The following is a 25188-nucleotide window of genomic DNA, read 5'->3' on the forward strand; positions in this document are numbered from 1 at the left end:
AGTGGTCGCCCATCGCTCCCTGCCTCCCGCCCTCCCTAGTCCATGCCTAACCTCTCGATCCATTTCTGCGCGCTTCAAGCAGCTCTCAACGAACCCACAATCGACTACGGATTCCAGCGCCTGCAGAAGCTCATACCACGCCATCCCGGCGATCCGGAGAAGCTGCAGAAGGAGATCATATTGAAGCGGGCCGCCGACCTGGTCGAGGCTCTCTACTCTATGCCCAGGTAAGAGCATCATCTCCGCCCCGAATCCTCCGCCCGCAGCCTCTCACTCTTTCACTGTCTCGTCCCCCATGGCGCGCAGCAGATCTCCGGGCGGCTCCACCGGCTTCAACTCCTATGCCGGGCAGCTGGCTGTCAGCGTGCAAGACGGCAGCGGCCAGTGGACCGAGGACGACTACCAGCGCGCCCAGTCGAGCAGCGTGAGTCCACGCGGCGGCTACTGCAGCAGCGCCTCCACACCGCACAGCTCGGGCGGCTCCTACGGCACCTCGGCCACCACGGCAGCGGTGGCAGCCACGGCCAACGGCTATGCGCCCACACCCAACATGGGCACGCTCTCCTCCTCGCCGGGCAGCGTCTTCAACTCCACGTCAAGTAAGTAGAGCATATCCCCCCACCCCACCCGTAGTACTAAGAGCTGAAGGGAACGATACGAGCTTTGACTTAGAGAATGAGTCCATGAAGACATAAAGATAGAAGGAAGGCGTAGATAGAGGTGCATGTTTCTTGAAGGAAGATCTTGATGAAAGGAAGCCAAATAAAGGTATAAATCAGTTCTTAAATTAGGATAATCCATCGAGGATAGAAGGGACCCTTCTGTATTAAAGATAAAAGATGCAAAGCAAGTTTCAGAAGAAATATTCTTCTGATAGAAATAGAATAAAGAACAGATATTTGTATAGCTCAGCAACGCTGAGATATCGTTGCCCCCTTCTACGATCCATCATCTCTTCAGAGTCCCAGGCAATTTTCTTTCCATTGATTTAGTTTGGTTTCTCTGTTACATATTATTTCAACCTGTCCCCTCGTGACACCCACCCACCCACCCACTCAAACTCGAACTCAAAGCCCAGTCCCAGCCAACCCCAGCCAAAGCCATTCCAAATTACCCATCCCCCCCAACCGCCTCCCAAAAAAACAAAGTGAACAAAAGTATGCTCAGCAAAGTGCATTTTCCGCCATTAATTTCAACAGTGTCCGCCGTGTCGTCGACGTGGCATCAGGCGTTCGTGCAGCATCATCATGTGGCCGCCGCCCATCCGCATCACTATCCGCATCCCCACCAGCCGTGGCACAATCCGGCCGTGTCAGCAGCCACGGCGGCGGCCGTTTAAGGAGCTACAGCAAGCAGAAGCTCATCGCAGAGCCAATGGAAGAGACGAGCAGCATCAGAAGAGGAGGAGGTGCAGAAGGAGGAGTGCAAATGGGAATGGGCCGGAGTAACGACATTTTGTTGAAATTAAATGCTGCTGAAACACGCCCACCCACACAGACACCAGCCCCCCCACCAACCCACACAGAAAACACACACAGCTGGACAAATTCAGATCCACTCTTATCTCTCGGCAAGGACGCCCTGCAATCTGTGGCTGTGGCTGAGCACTGAAAACCAAACACACTTCCACCTACAAAAACACCACAGACAACACACGATTAACGGTATTTATAATTTTGATTATCCCAATATTTAACTCTAACTACGATTAATATACCCCCAAAAATATATACTGATCTATTGTCTGTTTGGTGGGCTATCTAACTGGGGAAAGATCAACTTAGACGAGGAAAAGCACTCAAATAATACCCATTTATATATCCTCACCATAAGTATTATTGAGTGCCTAAAAATAGGAAACTTTCTACTCAGGAAACCTCAATTTCCCTTTAACTAAACGCATACAAATAAGTTAATTTATCTTTGATATTTCCCTGGAACTAATTCCAACACCAACTTCTCACATTTATTTGCAGGAGTCAGCAGCCTGAGCTTCAATCCCTTCGCCCTGCCCACCTGCAACACCCAGGGGTACAGCACCAGTCAGCTGGTGACTTCAACCAAATAATATTACTACTAAATGAGGCTATTGGCAGGCCAACCAATACTCCCCTCCCAACTGGAAAGCTCGAAAGTGCAATAAATAGAAGAAGAAAACAAAAACAAAACAAGAAAACTGGTTCCAAAATAAAAAAAAAAACACACACTTAATCAATATAGTTGTATATTTTGTCGATTGATTCCCGTTTTTGATTGTGTTTGAGAATATGCCTAGGCAATAGATACTACTAAATACTTACATATACACATACATATATGATACCATATCAGAGTAAAGGAAATACATATGAAATGGGGGGGCATATCATGCTGGTGGGAGAGACTCCAAATTTGATTCAACTCTATGTACATATACTATACCTATATATATTACCTAAATGAAATATATACATATATCATAACGATCGGATCTGTGAATAGAGGAAATTATACCAATTTATATGTATACCCATGATGATTGAAAATTATACGAATTCAGATATACCAAAACAGATGAAACATTTTTGAATAAACCTTTGGACATACACCTAACTAAAATATGCTTGTATACGACACCCATCTGGATGTACGAACTTATAGGGAAATACTCTCAAAACTCAGCCAGAGAAAACCGAAATCAAAATGTTATATACCTAAATAGATATACACACACACACACACACACACACACACAAATTGCTAAAACCAGAACTTAAACATTTGCCGCATACATACATATCTAGCATAATACTTACATATTGCAAGAAATTTATAAATACAAACATACAAAACTTTTGGCAAACATATCGTGCACTTAGTCCTAGTAGCCATCTCTCACATAAACAAAACACACACAATCAATCCATAATACATTTTTGTATCATATCATCTCATATCCAAAATTTAGAAATTCATTCGGAGTAACACCAAAATCATCATTAGATACATTTAGCTATTCAAGTCAGAGTGTTTGATAAACTACCGATTTGTTGACTAGAATCTAAGCCTAGGCCTAAGATATCTGGGTGCATATACATACAATATGCTTATACATATACATGCTATACATACGAGTATACAACAGACATGGCATACAGACCGAGTACAGCATAAGTTTATTGTTTATTTGTAGAAGTTTTATTGCAATCTGTATTTGTATTGTATTATATAATGTAATTGTATGCTTGTACGTCTAGATCTACTCGACGAGCGAGAGGAATCGCCTCCATACCGATATGCCGATAGGGATATGCACATACATATTTATAAGAGATTGGCATAGACAGAACTTAGCCGCAAAAATCGATTTGTAAATTATAACATAATATACAAATAATAATTATAATTCTAATCTAGCAACGCTCTCTGTTTTGTAAATCTTAACAAGTTATTTAAATAAAATTTATTTAAAATAAACGTCATCAATAATATGAAGATGAATGCAGCTTTTCCACTATATATCTCCCTCTCTCTCTTTCTTTTATTGTTTTCTCTGTCAGATCTTTATTTGGTTATTTATTCTAGTTGTGAATAAAGTTTTTACATTAATGCTGATAAAAATGATGCAGCCTCGTACTCGAGGATAATCTATTAAGTGGATTTACAAAATACATAAAGTCGTAAAGTTAGCCTAATCGATTAAATGCAGCTACCCAAAAACCGAACGAGCAAGTAACACATTCAAACACATTCATCTTTGTGTTATGTGGCTTCCTTTTTCGCTTTCTTGGTAGCCACACTTAATCTATACAATTCATTCGTCCTTGGCGGAGCCGGATTCCTCGCTTGCCTTGAAGATAACTTCCTGGATCTTGGTGCGCACATAGAGCTTGCGGCTCAGCGACATCTGGCGCATGCTGGGCACAAGGCTCAGGGCGAAGTAGTAGTCGTCATCCTTGCTATGCTCCTCGTGGTTCTGCTGAATAATGTAGCTCAGTTGCTCGCTGACCGTGGTCAGGCGGTCGATGGATGTCTCCAGGTTGTTCTTCAGCTGTTTGGCCGCGTTGGACGTGTTGGGGTTTGAGGCCACCACAGTGGCCACGACTGGTGCGGCGCTTATGGTGGCGCGGGTCTGGCCGTTGGGGTTCAGCACGGTGACCTTTGCGCCAGACTCGAGGGCAACCTCCTCCTCCATAACATGTATGGGGCTGTAGCAGAGCGGATCTTCGCTGTAGATAATGTCCTTGATGTCCTCGCTGATCTCATCGTTCTGCTCATACTCCTCCCACTTCTGCGGGAGTGCTCCAGCCTCGCCTACGTACGCGCTGGACTGCCTATCAATCTTCGGCTTGGCCACATGCAATGGCTCCCGTACCAGCTGCTTGGCCTTGGTAATTCGCACGGTTTTCTCTGCAATTATACATATGCGATAGAGTGTTTGTTAATAAGATATGCGATACATTGAAACTCGTCGAAAAACATCAATAGCCACCAAGAGATGGCAGTCCACGATAGTTTACCCCAAGTCGGCCATAGCGCGCCCAATGCTCGATAGCGCGTTCGGCCTCCCGCCTAAAATGTTCGCTAGCTGATAACAGGACTGTACAGATTGTTGTTTACCTTTTTTAATAATGGGAATTATACGCCCTTGGCGGCTCTGCACCGGATTCACGATCACCTCGTCGCTGTGCTTGTGGCGCAGATGCGTCCACAAATTGGTGGTATTGTTCCCCTTCAAATTGCTGGCCATGCCACCACGCGATATATTATTACCGCAATAGCGGCATATCGCAAAGTTTTCACAATCCTCGTTGATGTCATAGTGCTGCCACACATTGCTTACGCGTCCCTTTGGCATCTTTACTTCTTAGATATGAATTAATTTGTGAAAAACTAAAATTTTCTCTACAAATGAAAATGCCGATTATATTAGCGTTGCTGGCGTCAGTGTTGTCCAATGTCCAATACCCATTTTAGTGTTGCAAAATGCAAAAAGTGTAAGGGAGGGGAAACAAAGAAACCAAAAAGTAGAAATAAAAATACAAAAACAATTATATTGAATAAAAAGATAAATGCGCTCTATTAGTTTAATTTGCTGAATTTATATTATAATAATCTCATGGCACGTATTTACATACACAAATCTGTTTGTTGATGGGCGCAACCCTGACAGTGGGAACTGGCAGATTTTGTACAGACAATTTGGTTTCACTTGTGTATGTACTCATATGTATGTATGTCGGTGTGTATCTATGTTTGTTTCCCCCCAGAATATTGGTTTGTTTTATTATTTGCAACACTTGTATTTGCAAGGAACGGAGATGTACATATCGGTCACAGATTACGGTACTGCGGCGAGGCGGTCTCTGATTCTATCGCGATGGTAATGATGGTATTACGGACACGGTGGGCACGGAGGGCACGCGTGGCAGTGAGGAGGACGTGCGTGAATATATCAGATCCTGAACTTACCGTTATTTGAGTGCAAGCACCTGTGCCGCAGTAAGCTTCCCGTGCCAGTCTTCCCGCTATATGATAAGAGATCACCGCAGGTTTTACAGCAGGCGTACGGCTCTATTTTGTCGTCGAAGGAAACCAAGTTAAAAAACCTCCAAACGCAGCTCTTTGTGTTCCTTGGCTCAACCAATTTACACCGCTTGTCTCCCGACTTGAGGAGATTTCGAAGCTCAGACTTCTTTTCGACGTGCATATTCAATTCACTATAAAAACAAAACCTTAACGAAATTATAAAATCCACACAAACACAACCAAAGCACGCATGTCACGACATTCAGTCACGCACAAAACAGTGCTGCAAAGTGTTGTTGCTTTTGTTCGGTGCAAGGTGTACGAGAGACGGGGTGCCGTCAAACATTTGGTTTATTATGTTTGGCGTAAACATATTTTAATGGCGGTACAATAGTTGAGCAACGAGGCTCTGCCAATGTCAGGCTGAGCTTCCAAACATGTGCATCTCGCCACAGAAAGAGACGCAGCCATTCTCTGTTAGGTTAGTGTTTGTCTTCTGGCAGACCTGCAATGGAATTTTTTTTACTATAACAACACACTTCAATAGACACCAGTAAGATATAGGAAAATAATATAACCAATAACACGCACCAGACATGCCATTGTCAAATGGAGAGCTGCCGGCCCCTTACATTCGTTGCTGTTTGGATATTCATATGCCCTGTAGCATGTAGCATGTAAAAGCTAAACGAAATCTTACTCTTGAAGTAGTTTATGGCAATAAACTTAATACAAATCTGTGATTAGACTTATCGCCTGTTTTGAAAGTGTCGATAGTAGTGTGTATCGATAATGTTTAACAGACGAAATAGTGCGCGCTACATACTGTTATGCTCTGGCATTGTCCAGCACTGCCAGTTAGAGAAAATTTGTAAAGAAGCTGGTAGTTGTTCGCGATTTTATTAATTTAAAGCTAAATTATAGTATTAAACATAGTTATTTATGCAGTGAAAGTGAGCGCGAATCGTGTGAAATGCATATGAGTGTCATAGAGAATATAAATCAGTGCGGAATCAGGCAAAAATGTGCGTAGCCACACACACATACACAGCTTTTTCGGTCATCATTCGCCCCATACGCCGTGCCCTCCAATGAGAGCGAAGAGCATAACAGTAACAGTGCTCCGCACCAGTATTGGCAGCGTATCGCGCACGAAAGAGAGGCAAACAGCAAGACGAACAACAACAGCAAGCAAAAGAAAAATGTTTTCATTTATTCCTGTCGGCAGAGGCAGGAAAACCAGCAAATTGCAAAAAACTGCAAAAGCCACCGCGATAATTATACACTAACTAATCGAACCGCGTTGGCAGCGGGCCGAAAAGTGCGTCTGGGTGTCACCTATGCACCTAAATTGCAACAGCTGATGCAGCATCTTAAACCGTCGCAACTCCGACAACAGTCGACTGTAAGGTCTTACAGTCTGTTATGGGCCCCCACCGCTTCATTTTGCTGCACAGTGGAGCAAGGCAAACCCTGCCCCCTTGGGCCCGCGCACTGACGCCCACTGCCTAGTGCGCCCCACTGAATGATTCACATTTTTCTTTTGCTAGTTTTCCACCGTCTTCGGCTGCTTAAATAAATCGTTTGCTGCCCGCCTGCCTCTTGCTGCTGCCAATGCGTGTGCGCAATTAATCCTCATCTCAAATGCAGTTGCTAAAATGCCAATCAAATTATTCCGTTGTGTTTTTTGCTGTCTAGGCTGAAGTGAAAATTCCGAAAGAGAGGCGTCGTCCCACCAAAAGGAAAACACAACACAGCAGCGACGACAGCGTAATAGGAAAGTGTGGAAAATAACAAAAGGAAAAGCGCGTGGAGAGAGACGCAGAGTGTGTGTGAGAGAGGGAGAGAGAGAGCACAGTGAAGTGCCAAGTGCATCGGAGACTGGGCGTCGGACAGCCAGCCGGAGTGTCATCCGTTTTGCCCGCCGCGCAGAGAAAATTTCGTAGACTCGGGTTGTTGCACCGTCATCTCCCCTCATCTGCTGTAGCAGCAGCAGCTGCAGTCGTTGCCGCATCCAACAGCAGCAGCGTATAACCGTCAGCATGGATGCCGCCGAATCACAGGAAATACGACAGGTTAAACATATTTTTAGCCTTTACTCTAAGCCCCCGCCTAGCCAGGGCGTTTGGGCGACTGTGTGTGACTGCTTGACAGTGTCTCTCTGTGTGTGTGTGTGTGTGTGTGTATAGTTACTAATAAAAATATGCTCATACGCGAAGAAACACAAACTAAATATCGCGTCGCTCATTAACATTCCGACGTTGGCTGAGCGTAGCGGAGTGGAGTGGCGGTGGAGAGCAGGGTTTACTTCACTTCCCACCTACTCTCTTTGCCAAAATGGTGCGCTGAGTGAGGTAATGCGAGTCGCCGCCGTCTCCGTTGCCGCTCCCACTTGTCCGCTCGCTCCGTGAGGCGAGCGTTTTAATATGCGACCGACACCTACTTAACATTTGACTGGTTTTGATATCCGCCACTAATAAAGGAGAGGGTATATTGTATTCACAGTTTTGAAGATGTAATCCGCCAGAGAGTAAAATTTCATTCCGATCTGTAGTCAGAATTTCCGTTATTTGTATTGTTTTTCCGAGCTCTCCCGCCGCCTGTTGCATTCCAACTAGATAGATCATCATCCAGTTAGAATGTAGAGTATCCAATAGTCGGAAATGCTCTTATCGTAGAATCCCAATGCAAACAACAATTGCTGTTTTGGGACTGGACCAGGTTTTCGAGAATGGGGAGCTGTTTGAACTTCGGAATCAAACAAAAGAAACTTCCATTCATGCAAACTGCAACAACTGAAAATTGATTTTGAAGCCGGAAAATGGAACCTTTGTTATCGTTTTCCTCTCTTTGCCTCTCTTTCTCTGTTCGTCCGTGGTAGCTGCTGTTGCATGACCTAATCGCTAAATACAAAAAAAAAACGGCTTACGCATGCGAAAGGGAGAACGAGAGAGAGAGAGACGGGGACCGCTAGCCGAGGTTGGGGCACACTTGCGTGTGTGCTCACAATATTTTGGGGAGCTCCAAATAGAACCATTTTTCTTCTTTGTGGCCAACTCCCTGGGTAGAAAGTTGACGCAGATTATCGACTGGGCAAGCCACTGGCTGTTTGCCTCTGTTCTACAGTTCCACCAAGCAATTAACGCATTATAATCGCCTCAAAACTGAAGCCGAAACAACAGATCAAGTTTAAACCCAGTAAGACCCGAGACCGCTCTCTGTGCCGCTTGCTTTACTATTCGCTTCTCTCTCTGTTGTAGCTATCGGCTATGTGGAATGCCAAAAACAAATAGCAAATGCGAGATAATGAAATCATAAACCCCACCATTTCAATTTGTGACATTTAAAACAAAAAGAACGAAAAAATGCGACCAACAACTTTATTACAAACATATGGAAGATGGAGGATAGATACGTATGCTCCGAAAAATAAATGCAGACACATTGTACATATGTATATGTATATTCTGCCATCCCATTCCATCCCATCTCTCATGGATCATCCCAATGGTGTGGGCGTCTAAACCACCACCAGACATTTATTATAATTTTTCTTCGAATTTTTTACGCTGGCCTTTTTGAAATTTGAGTTTCAGCTACCATCCATCCATCCCCAGCCTCATCCCCATCCGCATCTTTTTACAATGGATCTGGAAAGTGCAGCCAGAGTTTTTCCGTTTCGTTGCCCATTCAAATTATGCTTTGGACAGTTTTTCGCGTCTGGGAGGGGGTAAGAGCGTGCACAGAGGGGCTCTTGCCTGCCAGGCAGACTAAACTGGTTTTCCCTCCACCTGTTGACCAATTCGCATAGCTGGACGGTCTACGACCTACGCCAATATATCGTGGCCTATCAAAATGCAATGTTCCAATGGAACCCCCTCCCCACCGCCATTTCATGGAATTTTTGTTATTTTGTAAAGAGCTTTTAATCCAGTCCAAGCAAACCAAACTATTGAGACAAAACATTTGCCGACTCTTAAATGGTCTGCAAAAGAATGCTTCGACGGCCAACTGCCAAGCAGAATGGTTTGCTGACACAGTTATTGATGACTTCATTCATGGCGAACTCTTTTCAGGGAGAACCCGTTTCAGATTTATGGAATGACAAAGATAAAATTGAATGTTTAAGGAGAACTGAAGGTAATACTCGTACATACAGTGGGATACAAAAGTGTAATATTTTATATTTAGGCTATTTGGCTATCGTTGGCAATCATTATAGGTCGTTATTTTATTTATTTGTTGCTAAACTCAATCAACAATCTCCTATTACCTGCAGAGGAACGATCGCTTTGTCGTCCGGACTTACTGTTTGGGCCTTACACTCAACGAAACGCACTGTACATATTTAGTTTTATCAATTCGTTATCTGTAACCAAGAATAATCTATGCTTGTTTTCTCCACTCTGTAGTTCTATATTTACACTGTCATAATTCCCGAGCCTCAAGTGAGGATTCCCTCCCTACTGCGATAAGGCGATAGGTTTCCCCTGCCGAAAAATTAAAAATAAAAAATTAAATCAAATTACACACGATTCTTATCAGTGCAAGACAAGCGGACATATGTCCCATACATATGTATTTACCCAGAGAGATAACACAAATTGAGACATTCTTTTACTTATGTATTTCCCTCGCATTCGAACAACTTGTTCGTTCGGTCTGAATCTGTGACAGTTTCCCTCTTGAGAACTCATTTTCGATTGCCTTCTGGCATCCCCGCCCAGTCCCAGTTTCAATTAGAGCCAGAAGAGGCGTCCGGCTGGCCGGCCGGCCAGTCCGCTCGGAATGGAGTTCTCCTTTGTGCAATAGCAAAAATTATGATTATGAGTGCAACCAGAAATGGAATGGCTGGTTTTGGCTGGCGAGAAGCACTGCAGCAGCACTTGAGATGGTTCTAAAAACGGAGCAGGGAAAAAGGCAGAAAAAAAAGAAAAGAAAAGAAAAGAGGAGAGAAGAGAAGAGAAGACCACGAGCAAGACTGGCTGGACAAGATGGGGCGTCTTTCATGCTGAGTGACCATCATCATCCATTCAGCCAAGCAAGCAGCAGCAACAGCAGCAGGCATTCCTTTCCCCAAAACAATAGGAACAAGGGGAATGAGGAGGCGGTCGACTGTCGGCGCACGCCAAGCCAAACGCGAGCGGGTTTATCGAACTCATATTGAAGATTGTACGCATGGCTTCACACAGACACAGATACAGATACTGTTGCAGCCGCAGCCGCAGCAACAGCAACAGGCAGAGCTATAGATACAAAAGGCACTTAAGAGTGCGCTAGTTAATTGCCAGGCAGAGCGGCGTCATTCCATACACAGAAGATGCAGTTATAATGCATTGATTACAGCGGCACAACTTGGCCTTGGCTTTGGGAACGGAGCCTGGGGCCCAGAGGTGCCCGCCCAGCCGGAGATTGGTGGGCGGGGAAACCTGACTGACGGAATGACTGACCAACTTTGTTCTCACATTATTTCACATAATATTTCATACACTTACTTACACACCGTTTGTTCCCCATCGTTGCAACAGGCTCGTCAACGTGCTTCCGTCAAGTGGCTGCTCTCGAAGGCCTTCAACAATCGCGTGCCGGACAACCTGAAGGAGCCCTTCTATCGCGACCATGAGAATCAGGAGCGCCTCAAGCCCCAGATCATTGTGGAGCTGGGCAACGCCACGCTCTACTGCCAGACGTTGTCCAATCTGTACTCAGATCCCAACTACCAAAGCTTGAATCACTGGTCAATAATACAGACGCTAGCGCGCAAAGGTGTGCCGGTTGCCGAGTCCTCGGACATGCCCATTACCGAAACGGTATTAATTCAAACGAATCCGTTGAGAATTGTGAGTACCGAAATACCCTGAACCCCCTGAAAGAACCTCCCATATCATGTCTAATGTCTAATGCCTCCCTCTTTCTCTTTTCCAGAACGCCCACATGTCTGTGATAGAATCGCTAATGGTTTTATATGCCAAGGAGATATCATCGGGTGACCGCATCATGTCGGCCATCAGAAGGTGAGCGCCAACATGAAACACTCACCTGGCTTCCGGCTCCTGACTAACGTTTTTGTGACTTTCAGAATATCGGGCAGCAATTACCAGACGCCTCAAGGCCAAACGTATGAGCAAGCTCTGCTGGCTTGGATTTCGCATGCCTGCGCCGCTCTGAAGAAGCGCATCATCAAGGAGGTGGAGACAGGGATGCCAGATGAGAATGTAAGTGGCCGCTCTTCTGCTTCTTCATTGAGGGGGACAGTGACTGGAATTTCGTTTTGCAGGGCTCGCGTCTGCAGACGCCGGACATACCGCCAGTGAGGGACTTTCAGGATCTGTGCGATGGCATCTGCCTGGCGCTGCTCATCGCCTACTACTGCCCCAAGGTGGTGCCCTGGACGAGTGTGCGCATCAACTATCTGCCCGCTGTCGAGGACTCCATACACAATATCCTGCTCGTGGGCAATTTCTCACAGAAGCATCTGCCATATGGCGTGTTCCACATGACGCCCGAGGATGTTACCTTCATGAGAGGGTACCGTACCTACCAACCATCTCTGCTAAGAATGGCAATCGATATTTAATCTAATATTTTGTGTCTTGCAGTTCGATGAAACTGAATCTGGTTCTGCTGCTCACGGACCTGTTCAATCTGTTCGAGATACATCCGGCCAAGTGTGTCTGCTATCCCGGCATGGATGGTCAGGGTAAGTGGAGAGGCCTTTATCGATTCTACCTATCCCAAAACGCTGCACCGCATCGCATCTACCCTGATCCCCCTTCCCCGTCCAAAGATTGGCCTGCCTTATGTATAATTCAGTATCAGTCCGGGGCATGCCTTCTTGTCTGTTCTTCTGACAGTACATATCCGTATATCCTTCGCTCTTCTTTGTTTGCCTTTTGTTTTGTCTTCGTTTATCTATGATTTGCCATAAGTTTTATATGCCCCCTGAATTTCGAAAGAGTTGAAGACAAGGAGGAAACACTTCACAGCTCGTAGCATTCCCACCACAAATGATTGAACCACAATCGAGTCCAAGCTGAAGATCCACCACAAGGTGTATTTATTCCACCTGTTAGGGGGAAGAGATCTATTTGAAAAACCAAACAAATTACAGCAAAAATTCTCTCTTTCTGCGGTTCCGCAATCACCATCCGCCGCAGCGGCAGCCGCACTGGAAATTCTAGAAACCACAAAAGTATCCACCCAGAAATTATCGCATCATAATACTCAATAATTCTCATCATTAACCATTTAGAAATCAATGCAAAAATCGTAGTGAAATATCAACGGCTGCCACTTGCCACTCAAAACCAAACAAAGTGGCAGCCGTGGATAAATGTACTTATGTATATCCCACACCCCAAAAATCGAACAGCATTAATGACAATCAAACAATCTTCTGTACTTGATTCTCTTTCTTTGTTTATGTGCAACAAAACAACAACAAAAACGCTTCCTCTCTTGCCACTTGTAAACCGCAATACAATCTACCGATAACTTGGGTCCTAACCACACACACACACACACATACTTACAACACACACACACATATGTACAACGTGCAACGTGCCACATGCAATGTATTTCTCGATCTCCACCCTTTCTGCTCCACCCGACGCCACTCCACCCACCGTAGATGTCATCGCCAGGCGCACCTTGGGCGCCAATGAGCACGGAATCTGCCACAGACGGGGCCTCACAATGCAGCCTGTTACGCCCATACCCGATCTCCGCAGCGATTTTGACCAGCCGCCCGTTGGCTCGCCCTCGAATCGGCCGCCATTTCAAGGTTTACTTCAAATTTTCAATCAAATCAACCTTTTTGCGAGCATTTTCTGTGTACTCCAAAATCCTTATATCCCCCCTCTGGTTTTTCATGAATGTCTTGTTTCCATTTGTTTGTTGTTTGTTTGTTTGCTTGTTCTGCTGCCCCACACATTCTGTTTGTTTGTTCGTTCGTTCGTTCGTTTGTTTGTTTGCTTCCATTGATCGTTTCTCGATGTTTTCCCCCGCCACCAGAAATTAATATAACTACATACCATTTAAATGTAGCATAAGATCTAAGGTGCACCTCATTGTCTTGCCACCATAAGCTGCACACTTCAACTGACGCATCATTAGTGTGTCTGTAATGAGAGCACAAAGTCATCTGAACAATCTGTAGAAGTCTTGATACATGTATAAGGCATATTTTATTCACTGTGCACTTGGACTGACAGAAACATCTTTCATACTGTAGACAAGAAATACGTAACACAGTTGAGCTGTAGAAATAAAAACAAATATGTAGTAAAGTTTTAATACTGGGGATATATTCTATTGATTAGGGACATCCCTGCTATCAAAACTCCCGCATAACGCGGCGCAGGCGAATTTTGCACAAGGAATCGCAAAAAAAAAAAAAAAACAGCATACATGTCATGTGCATGATGAAACATATTGATCGACTGAAGTTTCGCTGATAAGGGTATTTCTGTGGTTGTTGTTGTTGTTGGACTGCTCCCAAATTGATACATAATTACTGGACTGCCCCTGGTTGGGGTTCATTTGGGGGGAATATTCCCATATCATTCAAGGACTGAAATTCACACATGTGTATGCTTTTGCTCGCTTTTTAACGCAACCCCCAATGGGAAATATGCAGGTTCATTTACCTGTTGTTTTCATTGTTCAACTGGAAAGCTGAACAAATTATTTATTTGTTTATTTATTTATTTCTTCTTTTTTTGTATACATTTTTGTTGGTGTTTTTTTTAGTTCCGCACTCGAATTCATTCAGCGGCGGCTTAAATCGTAGATCCACCCCGCCAAACGAATACCAACAGCAACAGCAACAGACGGTTGTTCAAACAAATTCGAATCATTTCGATGGTAATCAAGGCGAAGGTAATTTATTTATTATTATTTATATTTCTATTTCCTTTTTCGTTTAAAATGCACTACAGAAAAATACAGAAAGATTTGCCTCAATCTCTCTCTGTTTCCACCATTTATATTTGTTTGAAATTCTAATTTAAATTTTTAATTTTTTTCTTTTTCTATCCCCGTCCCTTCAAAACCGAAACCCACACATGCTCACTGCCACCGCCTGCCTGCCCCGCTCCTCATCTCGAATGTGCAATTGTGCAGCCTTCGTCGTGCACAAGTCGCGTGGCATCACCACACTCTCATCCATGCACTCGCAGCAGCAGCAGCAGCAGCAACAGCAGCAACACCACCACCATCAGCAACAGATCCACCAGCAGCAACAGTCGCAGCTACAGCTTCAGCTTCAGCAGCAACAGCAGCAGCAGGAGCCCTTGGTTCCGGCTCGCTTGCGTCAGGCTAAAGAAAAGACAAATGTCGAGTCCAAGGCGGATGAGAGAGGTTTGCTTGCCCGCTTCAGTTCACTTCAGTTTTTTTTTTATTTTTTTTTTTTTACGAGTCTTGTATGTGGCCACTAAACTAATGATTAACTTTTATGAGAGATTTAATCTGGCTTGAAATCTGGCCACGCTTGCCAAAGCTCAAGAAATTCAACGATTTGCAGGCCTTAATTCCTTGATTCCCACTCTCTCTCTCTCTCTTTAGGGCCACATACAAGCCTCACCTACGCTTTATTTCACTTAAGTTTATTGACTAACGTTGATTAATTTGCGTTTATTTTACACATTTTGATTTAATTTGGAATTTATATTTGTTTAATTTGTGCTCTCAAGGCGATTTTGTCGCTGCGGGTCGACCAAGTAACTGGGAACAGAGCCGCCGGCCAAGCTTTGCAGGTATGAGCAACAACAAAACATTAGCCACTGTCGATAGTCGTAGTAGTGCTTCTTCATAGTTCAGTTGAATGTCATTTAGTTTGTGTTCATCCATTATCCTTACGTTGCCCTTCTACTCTGTCCCCCTCCTACACCCATCAGCGTTGGGAGCGAACTTCTAGAAGCAAACTAATCCTCTGCTGAATGCCAATTTCAGGGCGTCGCTCGCGCAGGAACTCCTCCAGCGAGGACTCCCAGCTGACCATCGAGAATTTTGGCGGCTCCCAGGATCAGATAAACACACTCGGGGGGCGATTCGATCGCGAACGAGATCGAGACAGGGAGAGGGAGCGGAAGTTGTCCAACACCAGCATAGGTGGGTGCAATTAAGAAGTGTTGCTCCAAGCACACCAATAACTGAACGATCGATTGATTCCCTTTCAGCTGAACCCGCTGTGGCTGTGCGCTCCTCCATTGCCGATGCCCGGGGCACGCTGCAGCTTGGCTACGACACGGATTCGGGCTCGGAGAAGCAGGACCGCGAGACGGAGAAGTATTCAATGCGTCGGCAGGCGAGGTGGGCTACCATTATAAATAATTATTTATTTATATACTTATGCAACTCTCTCTCTCTCTATATTCTCTTAGTAGTGTCGACAATGTGCCCACGGTGTCGGCTCACAATCTATCGAATGCGAGCAGCCCCTTGCCGCAGGCACGGAACAAGCAACATTCCAGCGACAAAGACTACAGCAACAGCGTGGCGGACAGCTACAACGATGCCCGCTCCAGTGCCTACGATCCGGAGAGCACACCAGTGCGTAAATCCTCCACCAGCAGCATGCCAGCGAGCCCAGCAGCCTGGCAGCTGGATGTGGGCGATGAGGATATGCGCTCGCTGGAGAACGCCTCCAAGCTGTCCACCATACGCATGAAGCTGGAGGAGAAGCGGCGACGCATTGAGCAGGACAAGCGGAAGATCGAAATGGCACTGCTCAGGCACCAGGAGAAGGTAGGCCCCGACTCGAATGTCGTCTATGGGGGCTGCTGCTTAATGCTTAATGCTTTAATGTAAATATATTTGTATTATGACCAGGAGGATCTGGAGTCATGTCCAGAAGTAATGAAGTGGGAGACAATGAGCAATGAGTCGAAGCGAACACCGGACATGGATCCCGTTGACTTGGACAAGTACCAGGTGGGTGAGGTAATCATTAACTGTGGCCATAACCATTCCCCTTGCCCCCCTCAACCGTCCTCTAACTCGTGCTACCCCGTGCAATCAAAATATTAATGTCTAACGCCTGTGTGTCTCTCTTTTCCGCCACTTTCTGCCATTCTCTTTGTCTGTGTCTGTGTGCCTGCTTCAACATTCCAAAATACTCACACACACACACACACACACACACAACAAACACTGAAACACTCACACGACCACACCCACAACGTCCACAACGCCCACCACTAACCCGCACCCACTGAACCACACCGAACAATTAACAAAACGGCCGCGGAATGGATGTGGAACGTGCAGCAAAGCATCGCCATCATGAACATGAATCTGCAGGATATCCAGCAGGATATCCACCGCCTGGCCACGCAGCAGAGCCAAATGCAGGCCCAGCATCTGCAGGCGCAGCAGCTCCTGCAGGCCCAGCAGATAGCCAACATGCTGAACCAGGTAAAGCATCCATCCATACAATTCGTCCATGCCCCGCTCCAGCCACACACAACCCACATCCGCCTCCCGTCGTAGCATCGCCCATTAGCTAGGAGGAGGCTGTAACCTGCCCCGGTAACATCCCTCTGCTGCCTGTCGACTAACACATTTTGTTCTCTGTTCTCGTTCCGGTTACGCTGCCATCCTACCATCCTGCCACCCCACTAACTGCATCATCCTGCAGCAGCAAACCTACGGGTCGCAGCAGCACCTGGCTGACCACCACTACCAGCAGCAGCAGCGACCCATGCAGCAAAGCTTTGGCTCATCGCCGCATCTTCCGCAGGCCTACAATGCCCCAGTCAGTGCGTACAGCTCCCGTCCGCCCAGCCGCGATCCCTACCAGCAGCAGCAGCAGCTGCCACAGCCCATGGCCATGCCCCAGCCGATGCAGTTCGTCAACGAGCATGGCCAGTACATGTCGCCGCCGCAGCCCTCCCACTACCAGCCGCAGAGCATCTACAGCGACAACGGAGCGCCCTACAACAACCACTCGCCGCACTACGGAGCGGCTGCCCCTCCGCAGTACAGGAGCAGTGTGGTCTTCGATGACTATGGCCAGCCCACGAACCATTTCTACCTGCACGAGTCCTCGCCACAGCCGCAGGTCCATCCCCAGCGACGCACTTGGGCGCACTCGGCAGCCGCCGCCGCCTACGAGCAGCAGCAGCAGATACAGCCCATGGTGGATGTGAATGCGTGGCAGACGCAGCAGCACCAGCAGCAGCAGCAGCAGAAGAAGCCCCAGCAGACCTGGATGAACAGGCCTCCCTCCAGCGCGGGAGCAGCGGCCCAGGGCAGTTTTATGCTGCACCAGAACGGTGGAGGCGGTGCTGGAGGCAGTGGCGGCGGCGGAGGCGAGCTCCAGCATTTGTTCCAGGTGCAGGCCTCGCCGCAGCACTCGCAGCGCCAGTTGGGTGGGGGTGCCAACGGGGTGCAGAGGCAGCAGTCGCTGACCAATCTGCGCGACAATCGCTCGCCCAAGTCTCAGCACCAGCCGCAGACAATGGGCATGGCCATGCCGATGCCCATGCAGCAGGAGGACATGATGGCACCGCAGAGCATCTGCTTCATTGGCGACGAGGAGGATGTGGACGAGCTGGAGCGCAACATCATCGAGTCCATGCAGTCGACGCGCATCTCGGACTTTGTGCTTCAGCAGCAGCAGCAGCAGCAACATCACCACCAGCAGCAGCAGCAACAGCAGCAGCGTCTGCAGGGGCACGGACACAGTGGAAGGGGCAGCAGTTCGGAGGACTACGACAGCGGGGAGATGATTTCCAACAAGTTGAACATAACCAGCGGCAATCTCACCTACCGCATACCCTCGCCCTCGCGCCCCTCCATCCAGGCGAACAGTTTCCAGGACCCGCGCGACAGCGAGGATCAGCCCGCAGAGAAGGGCTTCTACATCTCCTTCGACGACGACCAGCCCAAGCGGCCAAAGCCGCCGTTGCGCGCCAAGCGCTCGCCCAAGAAGGAGGCCCTGCCGTTGGGCAGCAGCGGCACCAGCAGTCGGGACAGGGACAGCGTGGACCACCAGACTCTGCTCAAACGGGAGTCCCTAAGTCAACTGCACAACAACAACAACATCAACAACAATGGCAGCGAGGATGGCCACAAGTCAGCAGGGGCCAACAGACACAGCATCCACGGCCTGAACCACTCAAACAGTGTCAAATCGCCCGGCAATGCCACCTACAACAAGTACACGGACGAGGCGCCCATCCAACTACGCCATCTGGGCGTATCTGGTTCGGATCCATTTGGCCACGATCCACAGCCACACCCACAGCCACACCCAATGCAGCAGCAGCAGCCCATGTCTCCCACGCGACTCCAGCAAACCAACAGCAGTGCCGAGGCGGCCAAGAACAAGGCGCTGGTGATTGGAGTCGATGCCACCAACCTAGATCCGGTAAGAATACGCTACACTATTTGTATAAGTGGTGCCTAATAATCTGTTCCATTGCAGGAGTCTGTGGATGAAATGGAGCGACGAAAGGAGAAGATCATGCTGCTGTCTCTGCAGCGGCGACAGCAGCAGGAGGAGGCAAAGGCGCGCAAGGAGATCGAGGCCTCGCAGAAGCGGGAAAAGGAGCGCGAGAAGGAGGAGGAGCGCGCACGCAAGAAGGAGGATCAAATGGCGCGACGAGCGGCCATATTGGAACAGCACAGACTCAAGAAAGCCATCGAAGAGGCCGAACGAGAGGTAAGCCGGCATACAGAATATACAACATATAAAGTCCAACAATTCATTGCTCATGTATCGTTTGTTCTTTTGTATAGGGTAAAACCCTGGATCGGCCCGATCTGCATGTTAAACTGCAACCACAGTCATCTACTGCAACGAATCCGCGACTCCGGCAGCAGCGCACCACACGTCCCAGGCCCAAGACCATCCACGTGGACGATGCCAGTGTGGACATCAGCGAGGCTTCGAGCATCTCTAGTCGGGGCAAGAAGGGCTCCAGCTCGAATCTAACTGGTGAGAGGAAAGCTGCTGAAACAGAAATGGAAGCAGAACTTGCACTTGTTCTGGCTGGCCAACTGTCAACCAAGTCAAAGATCCCTCAAGTTCTGTGCCAAAGGACCAAGTTCTTTGGCTGGTGTTCGGCTTGCCGAACCCTCCCTTCCGCCTCCAAATCACACGATTTATTTTCTATTGATTTATTTGCGTAAAGCGCCTTATTTAGCCGTGATTATGTTAATATCCTTGTTTGCCCCATTTGCTAATTTGTTGAACCTTTTGTTTTTCGTTTTCGTTTTGAATTTGCTTAGGCTACGGTCAACTAAGCTCAAATTCAATGAAAAGAGATTATTACAGGGGCTCGCAAGACTCCCTCACAGTAAAAGGTAATTTTGCTTGTTATTTGTTTGTATTCTTCTTTGTCGCATTGTATACAATCATTTGTCATTGTTTATCTCTTAAGTTAATGTAGGCATGTTTAAGGTGTTTAAGTTGATTTATATTTAATGGTAGAAGGGCATTCCGTTCTGGTCTTTGATGATTTGATGACGATTTGATTTGCACGCACTCCAATTTAGAATTAACTATGATATGTATCTTGGACAATCTTGATAATGTATTTGATAAGGTATAACCACTAATCTCGTTCACACAGAGTCCCCCGATGATTATCCCAGTACAAGTTCAACTCCGATTGGGCGACGGGGATCCTATAAAACTTCCAGAGGTTGGTGATGGGTACAACATACACACAAACAAACAAACACACACCCAATTATTGAGCTCTTTTTCGTTTCGTTTAATTGTTAATCTTTTGAGTTTCCCCAAAAATCGCATTCAAACACGCAAAATAATAGCAACGATCAATGAATGCCCGCCGCGTTGCTTCTGTTTTGATTACTTCAATTTTAATTTAATTACTTTTACTGATTTATCGCTAAGGAGTCACACTCCACCGCCAGCTTATATTTGAGTAACGTAACTGCATCCACAAACTCAACTAACTAACTATCCAATGCAATGCCAACTAATGCCAGGATACCGAACCGATACCGCGCCGCACACTTAGCAAATAATGATTGCACACGGGGCGCTGAGTGTGGACCGAGGAAGCGGGTTTTAGCATTACAATTTACACTTCAACTTGGTTGGGGCTGCTGATATTTATTGTGTATGGTTTTTGGTTTTTGGGTGGGTCGAAGGGATTTAAGTTTGATTTACGATATTTTTGTTTGTACCCCATTTTGTGATATGACATCCCATCCATTGCGTACATATATTTTTGTTGAAACCGTATAATGATGCACCACTCGGCATATCCCTGTCCGACCTGACCTACTTGCAGAGCCATCAGCCGTCGAGCGGGGCCGCACTCTGTCGCGTATCTCCGTCGCTAAGGGGAGCACACTTAATTTCCGGGGCCGAAAGTCCAATTCGCTAATGAATCTGTGCGGTAAGAAGTGTTCCACAGCTACAGCTCAAATCAAGCTGCTTTCTTTCCACCTTATATACTCTATACTCTGTACTCTACTCTACTCTATCCCCCATTACGTATCTGTATCTATCTATCTATCTATCTATCTGTATGCTTCTTATTCTCTATTCACTTTGAGTATTTTTCTAGTGGTTTCATTTTTGGTTAAACCTTGTAATTGTGTTCTTGTACTTTGATCATTTCTTTGGTGGTGAGATTTTTGCATACTTACATAAGTAGTCCTGTCCTTAATCATTTTCCTTTTGGTATTTATTTTTAATATATCATTTGTGATATTTTTAAAGTCATCTTTTCTTTTGGGTTAATTGGTTTTAATTCTTACCTGATTTGATTACATTTCTGCTTCCGTTTTGCATAGTTTTTCCACTGCGAAAATTCGGTTTCTATTGATGCGGTGCTTGGTGGTGTTGGTGGTGGTTGTCTGGTCCCTCTTCAAGCTTTTCCCTTGTGTTCTTCAGCTGTTTTTTCGGGTAGAGGGTTGATTCGCAACAGGTTCTGGGCATACAATTTCAATCCATTTTTTGCGATTGGCTGTGAGAAAAAGTGAGATACATGCATACAAATGTACATATTTTGTGAACTAACTTCCACATTCATGCACATACAGATACGCCTGCACATACACACACGCATTTGCATACACTCCACTCATCTATAGACCTGTTCGATTCCTAATTTTAAGTATCTCTAAATGAAGGATCCACGAAATGGCTTAACTAAATTTTGTGCACACATTCTCTTCTTTTATTTCTCTTTCTTTCAAATCAACCTTGACTAAAAAAAAACAAACCAAATCTTGAAATTAACAACAACAAAAAAATGCAACAAATTATTAACCAACTCAAAACGAAATCATCGCTCGATCGCTCGCTCGCCCGCCACCCATCGCCGTGCTCCTGACTGGTGACTAACAACCAAATGCATCCCATCCATCGAATGGCTACCATCTGCATGGAATTGATGGCCCGGCACGCCGCACGCCTATGGTGCTCTCTGATCTGTGTACTGTGCTGCATGTGGCCGATCCGCTGATTGACTCTCTCTCCTCTTGCTTGACGGTTAGACACAGATTCGGGACTGGGACGCGCCACACCGCCGAGGCGCGCACCCTCGCCTGGAATGGGCGCTTCAGGTAGGCATATGCCATCCCCCTCTGGACCGGGCTCTTTGCCGCCAGGTTTGATATCGAAACGTCGCGGATTTGATGATGGATCCAGCGATTTCTCTTTAACTCCGAATTTTAACATGGAATATTCGGGTTTGTATTTCTCGTCTACAACAAACTACAACAACAACAACAACAAGAAAAACCATATCATACAAAAAACAACTTCAAAAGAATCCTCAGTTATGCATATAATCAAATCACATCCACCAAATCCATACACCTTTTGGTCATCTCTCCACATACCAAACGCCTCATACTATATGATATGATTTTCATTTGATCATTTTTCGTTTGATTTCGTTCATTACCATTCGTTTACCATTCAATTGGCGTCCGTATGCATCTTGTGTCCACTCCACCATATGATTTTTTCTCAACATTTCACATATGAGTTCCACATAGATAAACGAGTTCTAGAGGGCTGACGACAGTCTGTAGAGTCCAATACTTGGTTTTTCCTCTCCCATGTTCCGTCAAATCCACGACTTTCGATAACCAAACGAGAGCCGACAAATGTTTTCCCCTCAGTGACAACAATAAATGTAGAGAAGCACAACACCCAAAAAGCTTTCTAATACCGAACCCCAGATGGGACCGATTAACCGCTTCACAATTAAAACAAAACAAAAACAAAAAATATTTAAGCAATCCTGCAAGCAGTTTTATTATTGTTTTTTTTTTTCTAATATGTACACGTTTATTATTATTATTATTTGTTCGTATTAATTGTTGGAATTATTTGCATAAGATACTAAATTAGGCAACATTCAACATCCCCCCATCAATATAACTGCAGGTTATTTCTTTTAATATATATTTTTAATCTATTTTATAATTTTGCATTCAAGTTTAACTATTCCCAAGTATCCATCGTAGCTTTGCTCTTAACTTTAGAGCCCAAGTTTAAGCTCACATATTGCACGTAGCCTGCATATCGATGATTAGATGATTAGAAAAATTTAAGATATAGAAAAAGCTTGCCATTGACACCTCCAAGTAGTAGAGTGATAATCCATGACAATCATGATTTGACTTGCCCCTCCGCTAACTTGAGGCGATTTGCATTGACAGGTCCAAAACTCTACAAGCAACCAGCGGCCAAATCGAATCGCGGCATTATACTGAATGCCGTCGAATACTGCGTCTTTCCGGGCGCCGTCAACCGTGAGGCCAAACAGAAAGTGCTCGAGAAGATAGCACGCTCGGAGGCGAAACACTTCCTAGTACTCTTCCGCGATGCGGGCTGCCAGTTCCGCGCCCTCTACAGCTACATGCCCGAGTCGGATCAGGTGACAAAGCTGTACGGCACCGGACCTAGTCAAGTCGACGAAGTCATGTTCGATAAGTTCTTCAAGTGAGTAACTGCGCATCCATCACTCTGTGGCCTCGACTAACTCGATAATCCTTTTGCAGATACAACTCAGGGGGCAAGTGCTTCTCGCAAGTGCACACCAAGCATCTGACCGTCACCATTGACGCCTTCACAATACACAACTCGCTGTGGCAGGGCAAGCGGGTGCAGTTGCCCAGCAAAAAGGACATGGCGCTTGTGATCTAAGTGCAACGGAGCAGAGCAGAGCGGGGCGGAGCAGAGCGGGGCGGAGCGGAGTCCGTGCCAGTGGGCGCTTGGCGCTGTTTGGCCGGAACAAAACTACTCTACGACATTGCGCATTAAGACATCTATGGAAACCTAACGAACTATAACTCGAACCATGTGAGGTCTTTTTATGGCTCACGAGAGGTGGATTTATGGCGTGGGTTATGGCATAGAGGGGGGTGGGACACTCGGTTTAAACCACTAATAGCACACGCTTGAGGATCAAGAAATTGGAATTTACAGAAAATTTTGTAGTGTGTAAACGATGTGCGATTGAATACTTATTTTCAATGTAAAAGCATATACCTACATATATCCGCCTAAGAATTTAAGCAGCAGAAATAGCAGCAAGCAAGCAGCCAAGCAGAATCGTGTAAAATGTAAAACGCTGAACAAAAATGGAATGGAAAGGAATGGGCAGAAAGCAGACAACACCACAAGCCAAAAGAATGTTATGAAGCCCTTTGGATAATTGTATTTTTGTTAGTTTTCGTGCCGGATATTCGTGCAGCACGTCTGTCAGAGGGGAAGAACAAATGTAGAAAATCACTTTTTATTAATTTGTTTTATTATTTTATATTGTTATGAAGTTAATCATGTGAAATTTTTCTTGGCCTTGGGCAGGCGGAAACTGAATTGTGTAAAATGAGGCCGCAGCCAAAGTCGACTCTAATTTTAATGCCACTAGCTATTTATTTTAACACTAATTAATAATTACTTTTTATGCGTATTTAAAAAGGAATAATAATACAACTAATATTTAAAGATATCTACAATCTGTACAATATGATAGACTTTTGATTGCTACAGACGGAAAGCGAATTTTCCCCTCAGATTTCCCCGCAAAGTCAGCAGTCAGTCCCCGACTCTAAAGTTTCGCATAAGTTGCCCATGCAATGCATTTGAAGAGCTCTTAAGTTAGTCGATCTGCACATGCATTTTCCTCTTTAATTTTGGGGCTAGTTACCTCTGGCCTTCTCGACTGCGGCACCAGCCAGGGAATTGACTTCGGCAACTGCCATCGACTCTACTTACTTGATTTTAACTCTGTGAAATCGCATCCGATGAGCACCTTTTAGACCGCTCAACCGTTGGTGGCACCCGCCTACACATTCACCATCACCCTAGTCTTTAACCCCAACACACACTCACCCTGTTTTACAAATGCACCGATCCACCGATCGATGATTGTCAACGCAAGCCCCCGTATTATAGTTTATGCAGGCAGTCACTCTGCTGGAAACTCTTGATTTTAAATGATATTAATATTTCGAAGCCAGGCACCTTTTTTGTAACTGAAAACTATTAAGAGGCGTTCGAACCTAATAGATGGGGGCGAATAACCAACTCAACCTTGAACCGCCATTACGGGAACGATTCTGATTCTGTCCGCATGAGGCGAGTGTATATGAATGCATGGGTGGGTAGGCGCGCAGTAACGCCCTCGGCGTGATTGGGCTCCATATTAATGAATAATATTAATGAGATCTAAA

The 25188-nt window shown here is 45.8% G+C and overlaps 3 protein-coding genes across 58 annotated transcripts in view; 2 read left to right on the forward strand and 1 right to left on the reverse strand.

The window, feature by feature from the left end:
* The window catches only part of LOC111075585 (transcription factor collier), a 30273-nt gene extending 26835 nt beyond the window's left edge, over window positions 1–3438 (forward strand). For 2 of the 8 annotated variants that reach the window (XM_022368954.2, XM_022368952.2), the window contains exons 9-12: window positions 80–227; window positions 307–599; window positions 1200–1664; window positions 1977–2069. In XM_022368954.2, coding sequence (XP_022224646.2) covers window positions 80–227; window positions 307–599; window positions 1200–1339 — 581 coding nt within the window. In that variant the 3' untranslated portion in view covers window positions 1340–1664; window positions 1977–2069. Of the gene's footprint in view, window positions 1–79; window positions 228–306; window positions 600–1199; window positions 1665–1976 lie in introns of all 8 variants that reach the window. The other 6 variants (XM_022368949.2, XM_022368948.2, XM_022368955.2 and 3 more) reach the window with 6 other exon arrangements.
* Window positions 3200–5759, reverse strand: LOC111075586. Of its 2 annotated transcripts, none has more exons than XM_022368958.2 (2): window positions 5452–5759; window positions 3200–4389 (listed from the first exon to the last, which is right to left on the reverse strand). In XM_022368958.2, the coding sequence occupies exons 1-2, from the start codon at window positions 5687–5689 to the stop codon at window positions 3794–3796; spliced, it is 834 nt and encodes a 277-aa protein (XP_022224650.1). In that variant the 5' UTR covers window positions 5690–5759; the 3' UTR covers window positions 3200–3793. The 2 variants fall into 2 exon arrangements, with proteins under 2 accessions (XP_022224650.1, XP_022224649.1); XM_022368957.2 differs by lacking the exon at window positions 5452–5759 and adding an exon at window positions 4600–4917 and having other exon boundaries at window positions 3203–4389.
* A 600-nt stretch (window positions 5760–6359) lies between these two features.
* Window positions 6360–24901, forward strand: LOC111075609 (patronin). 48 transcript variants are annotated; one of them, XM_041594340.1, is made up of 25 exons: window positions 6360–6533; window positions 7207–7583; window positions 11037–11348; window positions 11434–11522; window positions 11588–11723; window positions 11786–12036; window positions 12108–12208; window positions 13142–13294; window positions 14263–14391; window positions 14635–14871; window positions 15204–15266; window positions 15463–15621; window positions 15690–15822; window positions 15894–16257; window positions 16342–16452; window positions 16780–16926; window positions 17150–18883; window positions 18941–19177; window positions 19255–19453; window positions 19747–19821; window positions 20091–20162; window positions 20781–20888; window positions 21994–22062; window positions 23170–23452; window positions 23512–24901. In XM_041594340.1, exons 2-25 carry the CDS (start codon window positions 7551–7553, stop codon window positions 23654–23656), a joined length of 5340 nt encoding a protein of 1779 aa, XP_041450274.1. In that variant the 5' UTR covers window positions 6360–6533; window positions 7207–7550; the 3' UTR covers window positions 23657–24901. The 48 variants fall into 48 exon arrangements, with proteins under 48 accessions (XP_041450274.1, XP_041450277.1, XP_041450276.1 ...); XM_041594343.1 differs by having other exon boundaries at window positions 22000–22062; XM_041594342.1 differs by having other exon boundaries at window positions 17153–18883.
* The last annotated feature ends 287 nt before the right edge of the window (window positions 24902–25188 follow it).

This window comes from Drosophila obscura, unplaced genomic scaffold (genome assembly GCF_018151105.1).
Source record: "Drosophila obscura isolate BZ-5 IFL unplaced genomic scaffold, ASM1815110v1 contig_25, whole genome shotgun sequence".
Classification (NCBI taxonomy): domain Eukaryota; kingdom Metazoa; phylum Arthropoda; class Insecta; order Diptera; family Drosophilidae; genus Drosophila; species Drosophila obscura.

Excerpts from the sequence above, each read along its gene's own strand:
- LOC111075586 (XM_022368958.2), bottom strand. The coding sequence starts at position 5,689 with ATGCACGTCGAAAAGAAGTCTGAGCTTCGAAATCTCCTCAAGTCGGGA. Across the intron at positions 4,390-5,451 it reads GTGCTTGCACTCAAATAACG|AGAAAACCGTGCGAATTACC; the intron begins GTAAGTTCAGGA and ends GTATAATTGCAG.
- LOC111075609 (XM_041594340.1), top strand. The coding sequence starts at position 7,551 with ATGGATGCCGCCGAATCACAGGAAATACGACAG. Across the intron at positions 7,584-11,036 it reads AATCACAGGAAATACGACAG|GCTCGTCAACGTGCTTCCGT; the intron begins GTTAAACATATT and ends TCGTTGCAACAG. Across the intron at positions 15,622-15,689 it reads GTTGTCCAACACCAGCATAG|CTGAACCCGCTGTGGCTGTG; the intron begins GTGGGTGCAATT and ends ATTCCCTTTCAG.